This window comes from Callospermophilus lateralis, chromosome X (assembly GCF_048772815.1).
Source record: "Callospermophilus lateralis isolate mCalLat2 chromosome X, mCalLat2.hap1, whole genome shotgun sequence".
Taxonomy (NCBI): Eukaryota; Metazoa; Chordata; class Mammalia; order Rodentia; family Sciuridae; genus Callospermophilus; species Callospermophilus lateralis.
The window spans coordinates 49946652-49967409 of NC_135325.1; the positions used below are offsets into that span (position 1 = coordinate 49946652).

The following is a 20758-nucleotide window of genomic DNA, read 5'->3' on the forward strand; positions in this document are numbered from 1 at the left end:
TATCCTTCTGGTTTGACCCCACTATATTCAGCCTAAGATTTGGTGATAGAGATAATACAATGAAAACTAATTAAATGGTAGTTCATCTACATGACAGATTTGTGTGATAGTCACTTGTCAATAGAAATGTTTCAGAGCACATTTCTTTGTTACATAGCAATAGTTGGTGATTTAGACAATTAAAATATGAGAAGTTCTTTTCTCAGGAAATATCTGTTATCTTTTATTCTATATTTCTGAATCTAAACTGTCAACCACTTTTGCCAGTGTATTTCATCCTTTATTTGGTATCATTTTTTTCAAAACTCTTCATGTTGTAGTACCTATCAACAATTCATTCCTTTTTATTACAAAATAATATCCTATAGTACTGATACACCACAATTTGTTTATTCATTCTTCAGTTGATAGACATCTGAATTGTTTCCACTTTTTGGATATTATGAATAGGGCTATACTAGGGATGTGGCTCATTGGTAGAGAACTTGCCTGGCATAGGAGAGGCCCTGGGTTTGTTTTTTGTTTTTTTTTTTGTTTTGTTTTGTTTTTTTGATAGTCTCTCTTTTTTATTATTGGTTGTTCAAAATATTACAAATCTCTTGACATATCATATTTCATACATTAGATTCAAGTGGATTATGAACTCCCATTTTTACCCCAAATACAGATTGCAGAATCAGAGGCCCTGGGTTTGATCCCTGTTTTAGTCAGCTTTTTTGCTGCTGTGACTAAAGAATCTGACCAAAATAATTGTAGGGGAGAAAAAAGTTATTTGAGCGCTCACGGTTTCAGAGGTCTTAGTCCACAGAAGGCTGGCTCCATTCCTCTGGGCTCAAGGTGAGGCTGAACAACAGGTGAGAGAGTGTGACAGAGGGAATCAGCTCAAATCATGAGAGACATTCCACTAGCCAGAGACTCCACTCGCCAGCCACGCCCCCAACGAACCACTTCCCACCACACCTCACCTGTCTCCATTTACCACTCAAGTTAATCCCATCAGGGATTAATACACCGACTAGGATAAGGCTGTAACCCAATCATCTATCCTCCAAACCTTTCATTGTCTTACACATGAGTTTTTGGGAGACACCACATCTAAACCATAACAATCCCCAACACTGCAAACATAAATAAATAAACACAAATGAATATTGCTGCTCTGAATCTTCATGTACAAGTTAATGCAGACATATTTTCATTTCTCTTGAATATATATTTAGGAATATAAGTGCTGGATCATATGGTAAATATGTTTGGCATTCCGAGGAACTGGCAAACTTTTCTAAAGGGGCTGTACTATTTTACACTCCCATTAGCAATGTTTAGGGTTCTAACTTCATGACATCCTCACCAACCCTCATAACTGTCTTTTTTATTATAGCCATCTTAGTGTGTGAAGCAGTATCTCATTGTGGTTTTGACTTGCATTTCCCTGGTGTCTAGTAATACAGAGCACTTTTTCATGAACCTATTGGCTGTTTGATTATCTGCTTTGGAAAAATGACTGTTCAAATCCTTTGCCCATTTTTAATTGGGTTATTTCTTTTATTGTCAGTTTACAAATATTTTTTATGTATTCTGGATACAGTTCCCTTATATCATATGTGATTTGTAAGTATTTGCTCCCACTTTGGGGATTGTCTCTCTTAATGATGTTCTTTTTAATATTGACAAAGTTCAATTTATCAATGTTTTTTCTTTTGTTTCTTTGGTTTTGGTGTCATATCTGAGAAGGTTTTAACTAATCCAAGGTTACAAAAATTTAGTTCTACTTTTTTGTTCTAATAGTTTTATTATTTTAGCTCTTACATTTAGGTCTGTGATTATATTGAGATACGGGACTCCCCAAGACCACCCCCAGGTTTGGTGATTTACTAGGAGAACTCAGGAATCAGCATATACTCATAGTATGATTTATTACAGCAAAGGAGTGCAAAGCAAAGTCAGCAAAGAAAGAAGGTACACTGGGTATAGTTCAGGGAAAACAGGCACAGCTTCCAGAATATTCTCCCAGTGGAGTCATATAAGATGCACTTAATTCCCTCTGCATCGGATTTTGACAGCATGTGTGAAATGTTCCCAGCCAAAGAAGCTCATTAAAGAATGTACCCAGGGTCTTTATTGGAGGCTGGTCATATAAAATAGCCTCTGTCTGGTACTTCCAGAGGGAAAGCAGGTGTTCAACATAAACTATAATGTTTGCACAGTTAGGCACAGAAAGCCACTGTTATCAATTCTGGGGATGATAGGATAGTCCCCAAAGTCCATTTCCGGATACCAGCCAAGGCCCAATCTTATAAGCAGGCCTTTCCCCAAGTAGTAGTTTTGGCCTACGGTGTTAACTCTTTTTTAATTTTTTAGCTGTAGATGGACACAATAACTTTTTAAAATTTATTTATTTTTATATGGTGCTGAGGATCAAACCCAGTGCCTCACATGTGCTAGGCAAGCACTCTATCACTGAGCCATAACCTCAGCCCCTGCTCTGTTAACTCTTTTACAGCTCAATGATGCAATTGGATTTATTTTTGTGTATGGTGTGAGGTAGGGGTCCATTCATTCTTTGGCATATGGATATTCAATTGTTCCAGCACATCTTATTGAAAAGACTGTCTTCTCCCATTTAATTCTCTTGGCACCTTTGTTGAAAATTTATTTACCATACTATAATGACTGACTTCTGAATTCCAAATTCTATTCCATTCATCTGTAGTATGGAATATACTAGTATATCCTATACCAGTATGACACAGTTTTGAAATTGAGAAGTATGAGTCCTCTGACTTCAATCTTAAAGATTGTATTAACTATCCTAGGTCCCTTGGATTTATATATGAATGTTAGAGCAGTTAATTAATTTCTACAAAGAAATAAGCTGTGACTTTGATAGGAGTTGTGTTCAATCTGTAGATCAATTTTGGGAGAATTGACATCTTAAAAGTGTTAAGTGTTCTGATCCATGAACATGTATTTTTTTCCATTTATTTAAATGCCTAATTTCTTTCAACATATTTTATAGCTTTCATGGTAAATATTGCACTTCCTTTGTTAAATTTACTTCCAAGTATTTTATTTTTTGATGCCATTTTAAAGGGAATTGTTAATTTTATTTTTGGATTGCTGATAGCTACTATTTAGGAATATAGTTGATTGTTGTAATTAAAATAAGAATATTTAAACATGAGATTTATCCTTTAAAAATGTAACTATGTAATATGCTATCATTGATTGTAGTCATGATGGTGTACAGTACATCTCTGTTAATTCATTCAATTGTATAAATGAAAACTTTATGCCTATTGAATAGCAAGTTCCTTTTTTCCCTACCACCTGGCAACCGTCATACTACTCTCTGCTTCTATGAGTCTGGCTATTTAGATAGTTTATGTAACTAAAATCATACAGTATTTGTCCTTTTGTGGATATCTTATTTGATTTAGCATAGTGTCCTCTTTATACTGTAAGATGTTCTTTTTTATAAGGCTAACATATAACACATATTTCCACCATTCATCTGTGATAGACATTTAGATTTTTTTTATATCTTGGCTATTGTGAATAATGAATGCTACATTGCACATAGGAATACAAGTATATTTTCTTTTTTTAATATTTATTTTTCAGTTTTCAGCAGACACAACATCTTTCTTTGTATGTGGTGCTGAGGATCGAACCCAGGCCGCACGCATGCCAGGTGAGCGCGCTACCGCTTGAGCCACATCCCCAGCCCTACAACTATATTTTCAAGATCCTAATTTCAGGCTGGGGATGTGACTCAGTGGTTGAGTGCTTTCCTGGGTGTAAGGCCCTGGGTTTGATCCCCAGCACCGCCAAAATAAGGATATTCTCTTATTTTTAAAAAAGATTCTGATTTTAGTTCTTTTGGATAAATACCCAGAAGTAGAATTATAGTTCTATTTTTAAATTTTTTTTAGGAATTTCAATACTCTTTTCCATAGTGGCTCACAATTGTATACAGAGTTACAGTTTATTCACATTCACACCAATATTTGTAATCTTTTCTCTTATAAAAATATCCACCCTAGGGGCTGAGATTATGGCTCAGTGGTAGAGTGCTTGCCTAGCATGTGTGAGGCACTGGGTTCAATTCTCAGCACAACATACAAATAAATAAATAAAATAAAATAAATTCATCAACAACTAGTTAAAAAAAGTTAAAAAAATGAAAATGTGCATCATAAATAAGCCTTTTTAGAAAATTTGTTGTATTTAAGTATACATAACAGCAGAATGCATATTGACATATCATACATAAATAGAGTATAACTTCTCATTCTTCTAGTTGTACACAATGAAGAGTTACACCAGGTGTGTAATAATATATGCACATAGGGTAATAATGTCCAATTCATTCTACTATCTTTCCTACTCCCATACCCCCTCCCCTCCCTGCAGTCCCATCTGCCTAATCCAAAGTACCTCTGTTCTTCCCTAGCCCCCCCACTCTTATTGTGAATTAGCATCCACATATCAGAGAAAACATTCTGCCTTGTTTTGGGGGGATTGGCTTATTTCACTTAGCAGGGTATTCTCCAGTGCTATCCATTTACTGGCAAATGCCACAATTTCATTCTTCTTTAAGGCTGAATAATATTCACAGTTTCTTCCATTCATCTGTTGAATGGCACCTCTGTTGGTTCCATAGTTTAGTTATAGTGAATTGATCTGCTGTAAACATTGATGTGGCTGTGTCACTGTAGTATGCTGATTTTAAGTCCTTTGGTTATAACCAAGGAGTGGGATAACTGGGTCAAATGGTGGTTCCATTCCAAGTTTTCTGAGGAATCTCCATACTTCTTTCCATAGTGGTTGCACCAGTTTGCAGTCCCACCAGCAATGTATGATGATGATGTTGAATAAAAGTGGTGAAAGAGGACATCCTTGTTTTATTCCAGTTCTCAGAGGGAATGCTTTCTTTTTTCTCCATTTAGAATGATGTTGACCTTAGGTTTAGCATAGATAGCTTTTACAATGTATGAGTGTATCTTAGTCCCCACATCCTTCCCAACATTTATTGTTCCATTTATTATTCCCCACATCCTTCCCAACATTTATTCTTGATAATTGCATTGTGACTTGAGTGAGGTGGAATTTCAGTGTAGTTTTGATTTGCATTTTTCTAATATGTAGAGATAGTGAACATTTTTTTTCATATATTTGTGGATTGATTGTATTTTTTTCTCTGTGAAGTGTCTGTTCAGTTCCTTAGCCAACTTGTTGATTAGATTAATTGGTTTTTGGTGTTGAGTTTTTACAGATCCTGGAGATTAACGCTCTCTGAGGTGCATGTGATAATGATTTTTCTCCAATTTCTAGGCTCTTTTTCATGTTATTGATTGTCTTGTTTGCTGAGAAGAGGCTTTTTAGTTTGATTCTATCCCATTTATTGATTCTTGATTTTACTTCTTGTGCTTTAGGAGTCTTGTTAAGAAGTCACTTCCTAAGCTGACATGGAGATTTGGGCCTACTTTTTCTTTTATTAGTCGCAGGGTCTGTGTTCTAGTGCTTAAGTCTTTGATCCACTTTGAGTTTTGTGCAGGGTGAGAGATAGGGGTTTAATTTCATTTTGCTACATATGGATTTCCAATTTTCCCAGCACCATTTGTTGAAGAGGATATCTTTTCTCCAATGTATGTTTTTGGCACCTTTGTCTAGTATAAGATAACTGTATTTATATGGATTTATCTCTGTGTCTTCTATTCTGTACCATTGGTCTATGTGTCTGTTTTGGTGCCAATACCATATTGTTTTTGTTACATGGCTCTTTAGAATAATTTAAGGTCTGGTATTGTGATGCCTCATACTTCATTCTTCTTGCTAAGGATTGCTTTGGCTATTCTGGGTCTCCTATTTTTCCAAATGAATTTCATGATTGCTCTTTCTATTTCTATGTAGAATGTCATTGAGATTTTAATAGGAATTACATTAAATCTGTATAATGCTTTTGGTAGTATGGACATTTTGACAATGTTAATTCTGCCTATCCAAGAGCATGGGCAATCTTTCCATCTTCTAAGATCTTCTTCAATTTCTTTCTTTAGGGTTCTATAGTTTTCATTGTAGAGGTCTTTCACCTCTTTTGTTAGGTTGATTCCCAAGTGTTTTATTTTTTGAGGCTATTGTGAATGGAGTGGTTTTTCTAATTTCTCTTCCAGTGGATTCATCACTGATGTATAGGAACACATTTGATTTATGGGTGTTAATTTTATATCCTGCTATGTTGATGAATTCATTTATTAGTTCTAGAAGTTTTCTGGTGGAATTTTTTGGATCTTCTAAATATAGAATCATGTTGTAAGCAAATAGTGATAGTTTGAGTTCTTTTACAATTTATATCCCTTTAACTTCTTTCTTCTCTCTAATTGCTCTGGCTAGAGTTTCAAGGATGGTGTTGAATAAAAGTGGTGAAAGAGGACCTCCTTGTTTTATTCCAGTTCTCAGAGGGAATATTTTCTTTTTTTCTCCATTTAGAATGATGTTGACCTTAGATTTAGCATAGATAGCTTTTACAATGTTGAGGTATGTTCCTACTCTCCCTAGTTTGCCTAGTGTTTTGAACATGAAGGGGTAGATTGTGGGTTGATTTGCATTTCCATGATAATAGGTGATGTTTAGCACCTTTTTATCATTTAAAAACTAAATTTACAATTTAGTTCTTTAAATTTCTTATTTATTTTATTATTCTTTTTAGTTACATAAATGTTAGGATTCATTTTGACATAATTATAAAAGCATGGAATATAATTTTCTCTATTTCAGTCCCTGGTACTTTCCCTTTTCCTCCCCTTCTCTTCTCTCCCCCATTCTCTTCCCTCTACTCTAATGATTTTTCTGTGTTGGGTATCTTTTGATATACCTGTGGACCATTTACATATATTCTTTAGTGGAACATCTATTCAAGTAAAATATAATTGATTTTTGTTGATCTGAAATCATACAACTTTACTGAAATTATTTATTAGTTGTAGTTATGTTTAAGGAGTTACTTAGTATTTTCTAGATACAAGATTATGTTATCTGTAAATAGAAATAATGTTACTTCTTTTCTTGCTTAATTGTCCTGTCTAGAACCTCCACTACAATGCTGAATAGTAGTGGTGAGATTTGACATCCTTATCTTAAGAGGGGAAAGTATCAGTCTTTATTACTGTTCATTTTCAGGGAATACAAAATGTAACATTTTGTTAGATTGAGGAAATTCCTTTCTTTTCCTAGTTTGTTAAGTGTTTTTTTTTTTTTTTCCAGGAAGGCATGTCGAATTTTGTCAAATGCTTTTTCTTCATCTGTTCAGATGGTGTTTTTTATTAATGTTTAGATATTTTAAAAACCTTGAACTGATAGAATAAATCCTACTTCATTATAGTGTGCAATCCTTTTAATATATCACAAAACTCAGTTTGCTAGCATTTGTTGAGGTGTTTGTTAGTTTGTTTGCAGTACTGGGGACTGAATACAAGGGTGTTCTACATCCCTGGCTCTTTTTATCTTTTATTTGCTAAGGCTGGCCTCTAACTTGCATTCCTCCTGCCTCATCGCTGGGATCATAGGAGGGTACTACCATACCCAGCTTGTTGAAGATTCTTTTATCTATATTTATAAAGGGTATCAGACTGCAGCTTTCTTTATTTGTGATGTCTTTGGCTGGTTTTGGTATTGGGATAATACTAGTCTCATAGAATTAGTTGGGATGTGTTCCTTCCTCTTTTTTTGGAAGTGATTATAAAGAACTGATATTAATAATGAAGTTTCCCTTAGCCATAAAGAAGAATGAAATTATGGCATTTGCTGGTAAATGGATAGAAGTGGAGAACATTGAGCTAAGTGAAATAAGCCAGACTCAGAAAGTCAAGGATTAAATGTTTTCTCTCATATGAAGAAGCTAGACCAAAATAAAGGGGTGAAAAGGCAGGGCTGGGAAGAAAAATCCCATGAAAATAGAAGGGATTTCAATGAAGTAAAGGGGACAAAGAGGGAGGGAGGAGGGATGGGAAAAGGGAGGAACTGCAGAATGAAATTGACCAAATTAAGCTATGTACATATCTGAATATATTACACTGAATTTAACCTTTCTGAATACCTATAAAGCATCAATTAAAGAAACAATAAAAACTTAGAAGGAAGACTAGTAGAAATGGCAATGGGGAGGAGGTATGGGAGAGGGGAGAGAAAGAAGAAGTAAAGTACTGAAGAATGAAATAGAATGAATTATATTCCAAGCATGTATGATTATGTCAGAATGAAACCCACTATTATGTATAACTATAATGCATGATTTTAAAACTTCAAATAAAAAAAGAACTAGTGCTAAGCCAGACATGGTTGCACATACCTGTAATCCCAGCTGCTTGAGATGCTGAGGCAGGAGAATCAAAAAAATTTCAAAGTTCAAAGCCAGCCTGGGCAGTTTAGCAAGACCCAGTCTCAAAATAAAAATTAAAAGGGCACAGTTATAGCTCAATAACAGAACACTTGCATAGCGTTAAAAAATGCCCATGGTTCAACCCCAGATACTAGGAAGAAAGAAAAAGGACTGGTATTGATTTGTCTTTAAATGTTTTATAGATTAATCAGTGAAGCTATCTGTACTAGGGCTTTTCTTTGTAGGAATTTTTGGTCTTATTAATCTGATCTTATGAATTGATTCAGATTTTGTTTTTTTAAAACAGTTTAGGTAGTTTGTGTCTTTCTAGGAATTTATCCATTTCATCTAGGTTATGTGATTAATTGTTAGCACATGGCTGCTAATAATATGTTCCTATGATTCTTTTCATTTATGTGAGGTTGGAATTGATGTCCTCTATTTCCTCTTTTTCAGTTCATCTACCTAATGATTTTTCTATTCATTGATATTTTCATATGAACAAATTTGGATTTCATTCATTTTTTTATTCTCTACTTCATTTCTTTTCACTTGAATCTTTACTATGACCTTCCTTCTGCTTTCTTTCTGTTCAATTTTTTTCTGAAGATAGGTTTGGTTATTGATTTGAGATTCTGTTCTTTTTAATACAAGCATTTAAAACATAAATATCTCTTTAAGCACCATTTTAACTATACCACATAAGTTTTTGTATGTTGTGTTTTTGTTTTCATTCATCTTCCAATTTTTCTTCTGATTTTTTGCCTTAATACATTGGTTACTCAGGAGTATGTTCTTTAATTTCAATATATTTGTTAATATCCTGAATTTCTTCCTTTAAATGATTTCTAATTAAATTATATTGTGGTGCTTGGATTTTAATCCTTTTAAATTTACTGAGGCTTGTGTTATGGCTCATAAGAGCAATAAATAAGACTATAGACCAGTTGGAAATTTAAGAGATAACCAGGTAAAGAGATAGCTAACAATGTTCTATTCATCAGTATTTGTAAGGTTCTTCTTTTTTGTAAATAACATGAGATTGTGTTCTAAAAGGATTCTTCAAATTTACAGCACTACTAACTATATGGATGTCCATTAGCGTCCCTGTTACCTCTTTCTCATGGCTATATTACATAATATGTGGCATAAAATTTGGCAGATTTTTTATTGTTCACTGTGTTGTAATACTTTATCAGAGAAATAGAGATCACTTCTGATTTATGTTTTTTCTTTCTCTTCTTCCAAGTCCCCTGGGACCTGTAATACTCCAAATAGTGGGTCCTTTCCTAGTGCATTTGGTCAGCAGACAACTAGAGATAGTCGTCAAGGTCAATGGCAACGCCGGAGAAGGTTGGATGGAGCCCTGAATAGAGTCCCAGTTGGATTTTATCAAAAAGTTTGGAAAGTTTTACAGAAGGTAAGCATAATACATTGCTGATGTCTCCTTATTTTCCCTCTTGAAATTCTTGGTCTTATTGACTAAGATATGACATAACTATAATGTCACTGTAATTATATGAATATCATATGTTCAGATGGACAAAACCTAAGAGAAAAGATAAAAGTGAAACAATTGAATTTATACTGTGACATTAAAAAAATTTAGTCTCTTTATATTATTATTGCAATGATGTTGTTTCTAAAGTAGTTTTTTAAAATCATGACTTCTCTGCTTTGGGCTCTAGTAGCATGTTATGGGGTGTTGTGATACATTTGCTGCTAGCCAAATGATTTAATAATAAAGAGCTCACTTACTTTGTAGCTATGGTGAACTGAAAATGGTATTTACAACTGTGTGCTCTTTTGTAAGTACATATCACTGTGGTAAAACAAATACTGCATCTGGGGAGTTTGTGTAAGGATCGCTTACCTACATTTTTTCTTGAATAAAAACTACTAAACAAATACAAAATTATAAAGATGTTAGTAGTCCAAAGACTCTTGGTGTGATCAATATTTGTTTTTCTTTCAGAGGTCTATTATACCGAAGATATATAATTGTACATCACACCATTTTGATGGTGACAATTTTAGAAGGCCAGAAAGACTACTATACTAATTCATAGTTTTTATTCAAGTGTCTCAGGTGCCACTTTTTGCTTCATTGCCCTGAAGAATACTTTATCCAGAACTTCAAAACCTTCAGTGGTGTCTTTCTCCTCAGCACACTGTTATTTTTCCAGACAGGACAAGGTGATTTTTTTTTTTTTTTTTTTGAAAAGGTGAAAGCTGATTCCTCAGATTATTGGCTCTGGCAATCTCCTTTTCAAAGAATACATAGAACTTGTTCTCTTTCCACCTTACTCCTTTCACACAGTGATGACAGATATGTATTTTCTCTCTCCAATTATGCATGGATTATGGCAATTCAACTTAGCAGACATGTATTAGGTACAATTCTGCCCCAGTTACCATGTAATAATCACGTAAATTATCTGTCCATTTTCATTGAGTAGTTGAATGTATAGGTATCTTAAAAAGCAAGAAGTTTCTAATAAAGATGCCTAACTACAAGCCTATAAGAATTAGAAAAGAAAGAACACTTAAATAGGGTTGGGGATATTGGGAATTTTACAGCAAAATCAAAATCTGAACTTGGGATCCCAACATAGGAGGCAAAAGACATATCCTGTTTTTCAGATCCATCCCTTTAAGAATCTGAATGTAACAAAATGATTTTGCATACATGTTTGAAGGGCAATAATTCTCTCTACAAACAGTATAATTTGGTATATGAAATAAAAGATGGATGTGTCTACTGGAGTCAGCAAATCTCTTGGTTTGCAATCTTTTTCTGTGGTTGTTTCATATATGGCATTTTGAATTATCTAGAGACTATAATTGTAAATCATTAATCCCCATTACTTTTTAATAATTAAAATTGATAGTTATAGGTGATATAAAAGATAAAATATAATTAATATATTTATAAAATTATAAAATACATAATAAATGTAATAATTTATATTTATTTATTTAAATATATAATATATTTATTATGTTATTATATTCATTGTGTTTTCTATAACAAATAAAATATCATTAATATAATATAATGATAAATATAATATTTATTGTTAGAAATATAATAATACATGATAAATATTTATTATATATTTTTATAATATTTGTAAATATTATAGTAAAGATATTTTATCTTTAACAGACACTGTTCTATGTGTTCATACAAAAAAAGACAACAATCATTGTCCTTATAGAACTTACATTGTTCTGGAAAGAAACAATAAACAATAAATACAGTAAATGAGTACCTAGAATGTTGAAAGATATAAGTACTATGGAAGAAAGAAGGGCAGGATAAGAGTACTGATGGGGATATAGGATGCCTAACTAGAACACGTAGTAATGTAACCTGTTCGATAAATGCATATCTTAAGTTTATTCTGCAACCTAAAAATCTTTCTAAAGGTCTCTTTGTGATGGTTCTGGGATGTAGCTTGATATACTCCCAGGTAGTTTCTCAATATTTGGTGGGTAGGGAGGTTGCTACTGTTTCCCAGAATGCAGATCTTCCCTACCCATCTTTCATCCCTAAGTAGAGGATGAACCTTGGTCTTTTGTAGTCCAGTCCTGCATCTTGGTACCTAGTACTCATGATCCCACGACAAGGCCATGTGGGGCTGCAGGACCTCTTGCTGACCTGTGATCACACAGCAAAAACCCTTGTAAGGCACTCAGAAATACAAAGTGTCTTCTTACAGCCTCCCATTTGTTAGCCCATCCTTCATGGCATGTGTTTTCTGCTTTGCAGTGTCATGGACTTTCTGTGGAAGGTTTTGTTCTTCCTTCTTCAACTACTAGAGAGGTAAGATTCTATGACTTTTGCATGTATAATGGTGAAGCATTTCAGTGATTTTGCTGACTGAAGTATTTTAGTGATCACTTTTCAAAGTAGCAGACCTATGTCTTTTTATGAGTCATCTGAATACAAAAAGCATTTGAAGAAATGAAAGAATTTTTTTTAAATTGAATAGGAATATTAGAGAATAATTATGTATTATATTAATTATCTAAGAAAACTTCTCATAATGGTTAATTATTTTAGGCTATATGAGAGTTGGAGAGGTCAGAAGGGATAGAAATCTAAGAATGAGTGACTTCTCATATACCCCCATTCTTCTCATCCCCACCTAGTAGTTTGCTTGTAGACAATTAATAGTCTTGAGCTCAAAGTGTATGTTGGAGTAACCTGGGCTCCCATCTCCAGTTTATGGATTAGAGTCTCCAGGGAGAGATCCTGAGTATATGTATTTTTCTAAATCCATAGAATGATGCTGATATATAACCATGTTGGAGAATATTGCACTGACCACAGATATACATTATTAAATGCTTTTGTATTTTCTTTTTTGTCCAAATCACCAAAAAATGATAAAGAACTTTTACACAAAATCATATTAATAAGCTAGAAATAATCAGTCAGACACTAGGAAATTCTCAAAAACACTGGAGTTATTGCAAACAGCAGCTAGGGACACTGGTACTAAAAATGTAATGCTTCAGGCCTTTATTTTTGCCTAAAAGGCTTTCTATAATAAAGAACACCATAGGGCTGGGGATGTGGCTCAAGTGGTAGCGTGCTCGCCTGGCATGCGTGCGGCCCGGGTTCGATTCTCAGCACCACGTACAAACAAAGATGTTGTGTCCACCGATAACTAAAAAATAAATATTAAAAAATAAATAAATAAATAAAGAACACCATATTTCCTATTTGCCATTTCTTTGAATTTAAGCAATATTAAAGTGTTAATAGTATTATTAATAATACATAGCTGAATAGTACCTTTAAGAGTTTTCAAAGCACTTTCTCATTATTTAATCTTCAACACAACTACGAAAGATAGCCAAAGAAGGGATGGTCACTCCAAATGTACAAATAAGAAAAACAAATTAGAGAAATTAATAATCGCAGGTCATGTAACTCATAACTGACCAAGACAGGACTTGCACACAAGTCTTTTTTTTTCTTTATTGGTTCTTTCTAGTTATACATAATATTAGAATTCATTTTGATGAAATCATAAAAACATGGAATATAATTTGTTCTAATTCAGTTCCTAGTACTTCCCCTTTCTCTCCCCTTCTCCCTCCCCCATTCCTTATCTTCTACTCTACTGATATTTTTACTATTAACTTATAGTTTTGTTTTAAATTAGTTTCTTGTGGATAGACATGGTGGTGAGATTCACTATGGCATATTCATATATGTACTTGGGAAAGTTGTAGCAGATTCATTTCACTGTCTTTCTTATTCCTGCCACTCCTCCCTTCACTCCATCCCCCTTTGTCTACTCCACTGGACTTCTTCTATTCTTTTTATCTTCCTTCCTCCTTATTTTGGATTAGCTTCCACATATCAGAGAAAACATTTCCAATTTGGCTTTGAGGGACTATCTTATTTCACTTAGCATGACAGTCTCTAGTTCTGTCCATCTAACTGGCAAATGTCATAAAATCATTCTGGCTGCGTAATATTCTGTTGTGTTAATATAACACATTTTCTTTATCCATTCATCTATTGAGGGGCACCTAGGTTGGCTCCATTGCTTGGCTATAGTGAATTGTGGTGCTATAAACATTGATGCGGCTGTGTCATTGTAGTATGCTGATTTTAACTCTTTTGGTTATATACCAAGCTGAGTCATATGGTGGTCTCAATCCTAGTTTTTTGAGAAATCTCCATTCTGCTTTCCAGAGTGGTTATACCAATTTGCAGTCCCACCAACAATGTATGAGTGTACCCTTTTCCCCACATCCTTACCACCATTTATTGTTACTTGTATTCTTAATAATTGCCATTCTGACTAGTGTGAGATGAAATCTCTGTAATTTTAATTTCTATTTTATTGCTAGAGATGTTGAACATTTTTTTCATATATTTGTTGGCCATTTGTATCTCTTCTTTTGATAAGTTCTGTTTGGTTTCTTTGCCTATTTATTGATTTTTTTAGTGTTAAGATTTTTTACTGAACCCAAGTCTTTAGACAGAGACAGGAGTTTAAACTCAGGCATATTGCCTCCCTATATCACAAACTCAGTACAATTTTACCAAAATTATCCCTGAATCTCCTTCACCTAAAATAATTTTGTACTTCTTGATGCCCACTTCATTCTAACAATATATAGATGTTCTACATAATTCCAATCATCACATATATGCAGTTTTAAGCTCGACTTTATCCTTTATCCATAATCATCACATTTAAGTGGCTCCATAAAAACTCATGACATTCCTAAGCCATGATATGCCATTATTTATACAACCATTTCCATGTTTGTGTTACTTCTAGTTTTACCCTTTTGACTAATGCTGCTATAAACACTCTGGCACATAGAGCTTTTTTCCTCTTTTGAATTATTTTCTTGGGATGAATTCCCAGAAATAGGATTATGGGTTAGAGGGCATTGACACTTTTATGACTCTCCTTATGCATTGCCAGATTGCCTCCCAAAAAGATTGAACCAATTTACTCACTCCATGCTCATGGCTACAGTGTTTTTACTGCCTTTCAAAGCAGGTGATTGATGGCACCTGAGCAGTGAGCGCTTCAGAAGTAATTTTCTTTCTCTCTTTCACAGATGACTCCAGGTGAGATTAAATTCTCTGTCCATGTGGAGTCTGTCCTGAATCGTGTACCTCAACCAGAGTATCGCCAGCTTCTGGTTGAAGCCATCCTTGTCCTCACCATGCTAGCAGATATTGAAATTCATAGCATCGGAAGCATCATTGCTGTGGAAAAAATAGTGCACATTGCCAATGACTTGTTCCTTCAAGAACAGGTAGGTAAACTGGTTGTTTTCTCAGAGGAGAATTTTGACGCTAAACTGACTGTATTCCAAGTTCCTCAGAAAGCCAAAATCACTTGGTTGTGCCTTCTTCCACATAGCTCTTTCCTCGGTTCCCTTCAGTGGCTCTGAACTGCGTTTGCAAAGGAAATGGGCCACAGGATGACCTCGGCCTTTGGTCATGTTTCTTTCTTCCTTTCTTTCAAGATTATTTTAAAATTTCCTATTTATTTATTTATTTAGTGGTATTGGGTATGGAACCTGGGGCCCCATATGCTAAACAGGTGCTTTACCAATGAGCTACAACCCCTGCCCATTTTATTTGATTTTTATTAACATATATTAATTATACATATTAATCAGGTTCAATGTGATATTTCCACACATGCATACAGTGTATACCAATCAATTCCAGCCTCTCTTTATCTGCCTTTCTCACCCATGTGTTTTGTGGTTTGTTTTTTATGGTCAAGTTACCTGGAACTCAGGAGATAATATGCTTTTCCCTGAAAAGCCTGAAGCATAGCATTAGCATCATATTTCAAACTCTTGATCACAATGCTTTTTGCAGCTTAAAATTGTTAGAGTTGTTAGAAATCCTTTCTGGACTATTAAGGAAAAGAGAAAATTTGATTTTGGTTTTACTTTGCTTTTTCTTTTACTACTTATCTGTAGGAAAGCTTTAAAGTGAAACTTTTATTTATACATTTTCTTATTTTCTTAATAAATCTTCCACGAAATTAAGCACAGTAAAAAATAAAAACTATTTATTGAAGGTATTTCAAAGGTTGCCTGGATTAAGAGTAGAAGCACCTAAGGTGAAAGGGTATGATTGTTGTCAACAGGAAATCTCTAAAACATAATAGGTATTTCATTCTCTTAATCACTGTGAGAAGATACAGAAGAATATATATAAGATTTTCTAGGACTGCCCTAATTTTAAATATTCTAGATTGATGTCAATCAATGTGTTAGAAAATGTGATCCTTTTTAATAATAGACTCTAGCCTTGGAAAGCTTATGGTCTATTTGAATTAAGTTGGCTTAGAAAGATATAATGATTAAACACAAGATAAAAGAATACTAGTAGTACTAAAGAGTTTCAGACCAAAATCTCACTAGGGTGTTTTGTGAATGTTAACATTTGTCTCTGTAACTAACAGGTCTGACTCATATAGTTGATTATTACTATATTACTTTCAAAACTACACTGTAATAGGGAAAATTCTAATCAATAATTTTAAATAACTTCCATAATTTGGAGATCTAGTGAAAACGCATCTACAAAAACTGATATTCACTCTTCTATGTATAACCCTGATCCCTTCCTGGCTGAACAACTTAGGAACCAACTAATTGGTGATGGGGAGGAGGCTCTGAGTTATACTACTCAGGATTTCACTTAGTAGGATTAGTAATTTTTCCTTTCCCCTATGTTTTCTTACCCTTAAAAACCAAACAGAAAACCCTCGGCGCAGATGATAACATGTTGGCAAAGGATCCTGCATCTGGCATCTGTACTCTTCTGTATGACAGTGCACCCAGTGGCAGGTTTGGCACAATGACCTACCTCTCCAAGGCAGCCGCCACCTACGTGCAAGAGTTCCTGCCCCACAGCATCTGTGCCATGCAGTGAGGGCTTTGGGTCCTGGCTACTAGGAGTCTTTTGACAGCTGGTCCCTGTCTCAGTTGATTGTGCATGGAACTGAAATGTTAATGCCTGATCACTCCCCCCTGCCCCTTCCTGTCCCATCCTCCCAAGAAGAGAGAACTTTGCTGATAAACTAACTGCTTTAGAAGAAGTGAACCTTTACCTGGAGACTCACCTCCAGTGCATCTGCTCAACAAAGCCTTTCAATTATTGTCAATTCTTTCATGGTTCATAAAAGTTTGCATGTGTTTTTATTCTATAGATCTATTGCCAGCTTAGTTTTCTAACTCCTGTTTGGGGAGCAGATATTAATAATAACTTATTTCTAAAGTTTGTTTTTTCTTATGTGTGGTTTTATTGTATATATGAATGGTGGATGCTTTGGGACATTCTTTCCAGTGAGTAGACTAAATTGTTAGATTTTACACTGCTGTAAATTGAAAATATCTTTTCTAAGTGCCTTTTATTAGGAAAATAGAGTACCAGATCAGTTGGGTTCTTTTTCACTCACATGTTTCCTCACACTGATGAAGTATTCTGCATAGAATTATTGTCTCTCCTGTTGTCCTGTTGGTACCTGTACACGTAGCCTATTCTCACATTGGTAAAATATTAAAAAAAAAGCATGCACAGCATGTACATTTAAGGATTTCTGTATTAACACTTGAAACCACATTTTATGGAGATTGCTGTTACTCAGAGATGTGCTTGTAGCAGAACATGTGGAATAACCCAGACAAATGGAATCAGTACCCCAATTCCAAAGAGAAGGAAAAGGAGGGAAGACACCTGGGCAGTGTCTTATACATGGGGAGTTGAGAGGACATCAGATGTGGGTTGGTTCCCTACAGACATCCTTGTGCACCAAATCCTTGCCTCTGAAGAGGGGGCCAAGAGAGTAATTGAGCCTGTCTTCAGCAAAGAGAAATCCAACAGTCCAAACTACAGCTGTTTTTCCAAGCATCCTCCTCTTGTGTTCTTAGTCTCTGCCTCACTTGTCTACTCACATTTGCCACATCCAAGCAGCCCCCTCTCAGCTCCCTGCCCTGCATCCATTCTTAAAATCTTTCACTTATAATTTTACTTTCTAATTAAAGTGCTCATGTCTCTATATATCTTGGTATCTATGGGCATATATCTGTTTCTTCTGAACATCTCTGTGTATGTATGTGTGCATGTATATATGTACAATTAGTAAAATAGTATGGAAATAGTTTTGATATACCTGTACATCTTATCCTATATCTACATTTAGCAGACCAAGTAAGCATGTAAGTATGAATGTCACATGTGAGAGAGGGCATGACTGGTCTCACGATGACACAACTCAGTAGATTAAAAACAACTTCAATCCTTTTATATGAGCCTATGTGTAGTTAGCCTAGCTTGATAAAGATTTCTCATAATTTTCCTTCTGATTTGCTGGCAAAAACCTTACTAATTTCCATTTGCATTCAGACAATTCCCTACTTCAATCCCCTTCATTCCCTCATATTTTAAGAGTTTTCTCCAAGGGGCTGGGGATGTGGCTCAAGCGGTAGCACGCTTACCTGGCATGCGTGCGGCCCGGGTTCGATCCTCAGCACCACATACAAACAAAGATGTTGTGTCCGCCAAAAACTAAAAAATAAATATTAAAAAAAAAGAGTTTTCTCCAAGAACATGAATGGGGAGGGTGGGGATGGGAGATTCTAAACACTTCATTTTGTAAGTATATGGAATAAGTGAGCACAGTAGAGTAATAGAAAACAGGTGGTGGAAACAAAGAGAGTATGGTCCACCTTTCAGTGCCTCTCTCCCAACAAATGGAAACACATAGTCAGTAGCTTTTTGATTTTTCTGGTTACCTTTAAAGAAAAGTACAACCTGTTCTGAAATCATTTGTCTTTTCACTAGCCGAAAGTGTACCCCAGTCACAGGAAGTACATCTAGAGTGTCAGAGGCAAAAGCCACCACTCCTTCTTGCACTCATTTCTCTGAATGAACACTGACGGCTGCATTTCTCTTGGTTTTCTAAGTTGTATATCACTATGATCCCCAGACAGATGCATTTAACTTTTAAAGGAAAACTTCAGAAAACTCTTCTGATGTTTTGTTCATTTTAGGTGTGTGATACTAAAACAGACATGTTAGATTTTTTTTAAGAAGCACTTGTGTTTTGAAAATAGAATAAGAATTTCCAATTCAATGCATAAAACTTGATATGTGTTTTTGTGATTGGAGATTATTTCATGGTTTTATTTTACATATTTTAATTATATAATACAATCAAAACTCATTAATTGGGTCAAATTAGAATAATATTAATACTAATACATATATGTTAGATTATATATGTAAAGAAACACGGTTTTGTTGTTCAAATACACACTCAAACTAGGCTTACTACATTCAAACAGGTTTCTAGGGAATCTGTTCTGGTGAAGAAATAAGAAAGATAATTACTCAGCATTTCAATTGTGTACAAATTGTGCTTCTGCACTACTGGAGGGTACTTAGAACAGTTTGTTCTTCTAAGTATTATAAACATTTGGCATAATATAATTTATGATATTCATTAGCCATTTCTATAAGAAGAGGGGTTTATTCAGCAAGGATGAGTATTGTCTGTACAGTTCCATTCTGGTTAATTAGGTTTTGCTACATTCTGGGAATTTTATACAACTGGTGGGACAAAAGTTGTCATAGTTCACAACACCTCTCCCAACCATATTTTTGCTTACCCAGTACCTGGTGACTGTACTAATGCAGTGAATATAAATACAGTATTTTCATGGCTGGTCTTCATTTTTTATTTAACTTGAGTGATCTCAGGTCTTGGTTTGTCCAGTATATCATCTATTTATTTATATGTTTTCCTGGCATAATTAGCATTAGTATTATCTGTCACCTTTAATAGTTTCCCAGTTTGGACAATATGTTCACCCTATATTTAGCAGAAGTCTGACTTCAAAGCCAAGGACCCATTCTCAAACCAGTAGTACTTTCTGAAACCAGTAGTAGTAGTACTCTTTCAGTAGTGGCATGGATGTAAACATAACAGTGGGAGGAAACTTTCCAAAAATATATGACATGATTCTTAAAACGACCAATGTTTGAGTGCTTACCAAATGCCCAACATTGCTATATAGGTACTTATCTTACCTTCACAATCACCATGAAAGGTAAATATTATGCTGTTCCTATCTTACAAATAAGGGAACAGAGACTCTTGAGAGTTGAAGCAAATTGTCCAAGGTCAGTCAGCTAATGGGTGGTAGAACTGGAATTTGAACCCCTGCAGACAGACTCCAGAGTTCACATTTTTAAGAGCTATACTATCCAAGCCAAGACTTTAGGAGGTGGTGTGAAAAAAAGGGTCAGTGTGTTGAAGTATCAGTGGACAAATTGTGAAATGATTAAAGAAGTTGGCCAAAGGGATAGCACCCTAATGTGTGTGCTTTCCCTTCTGCCTGCTTCTGTCAGCTAGTGAAGGCAGAGGAGAGTGCCAAAAGAAGTGCCACAGCCTCACCTATCCTTGCTGGTTTTTTTGTTTGTTTGTTTGTTTTTAGTTGTAGTTAACACAATGCATTTATTTATTTATTTATATGTGGTGTTGAGGATCAAACCCAGGGTGTTGCATGTCCGAGGCGAGCGCTCTACCGCTAAGCCACAACCCCAGCTCCTATCCTTGCTGGTTTTAAACATTACCTTTAACAATAATGCTTGAAGAAAGTGAATGAAATAGCTTACACAGGGTCATCACCAGAGCAAACTTTGAAGCCAAGATTCACCTACTTCCTCTGACCTCATCCTCCAACTGCAAATCCAGTGCTTTGGGAAGGGTTTTCTTCCCAATTCAAGGACAATAGGGACGGTAATCGTGTCAAAAATTGAGGCTAGAGATCCGTGGCATTATATGGGTTCTGTCTTAATTA

General features: G+C 34.9%; 1 protein-coding gene across 5 annotated transcripts in view; it reads left to right on the plus strand.

The window, feature by feature from the left end:
• The window catches only part of Phka1 (phosphorylase kinase regulatory subunit alpha 1), a 107312-nt gene extending 89358 nt beyond the window's left edge, over window positions 1-17954 (plus strand). For all 5 annotated transcript variants that reach the window (XM_077107451.1, XM_077107452.1, XM_077107453.1 and 2 more), the window contains 4 exons: window positions 9630-9800; window positions 12156-12209; window positions 14984-15184; window positions 16653-17954. In XM_077107451.1, coding sequence (XP_076963566.1) covers window positions 9630-9800; window positions 12156-12209; window positions 14984-15184; window positions 16653-16826 — 600 coding nt within the window. In that variant the 3' untranslated portion in view covers window positions 16827-17954. The remainder of the gene's footprint in view (window positions 1-9629; window positions 9801-12155; window positions 12210-14983; window positions 15185-16652) is intronic.
• Window positions 17955-20758: the final 2804 nt, after the last annotated feature.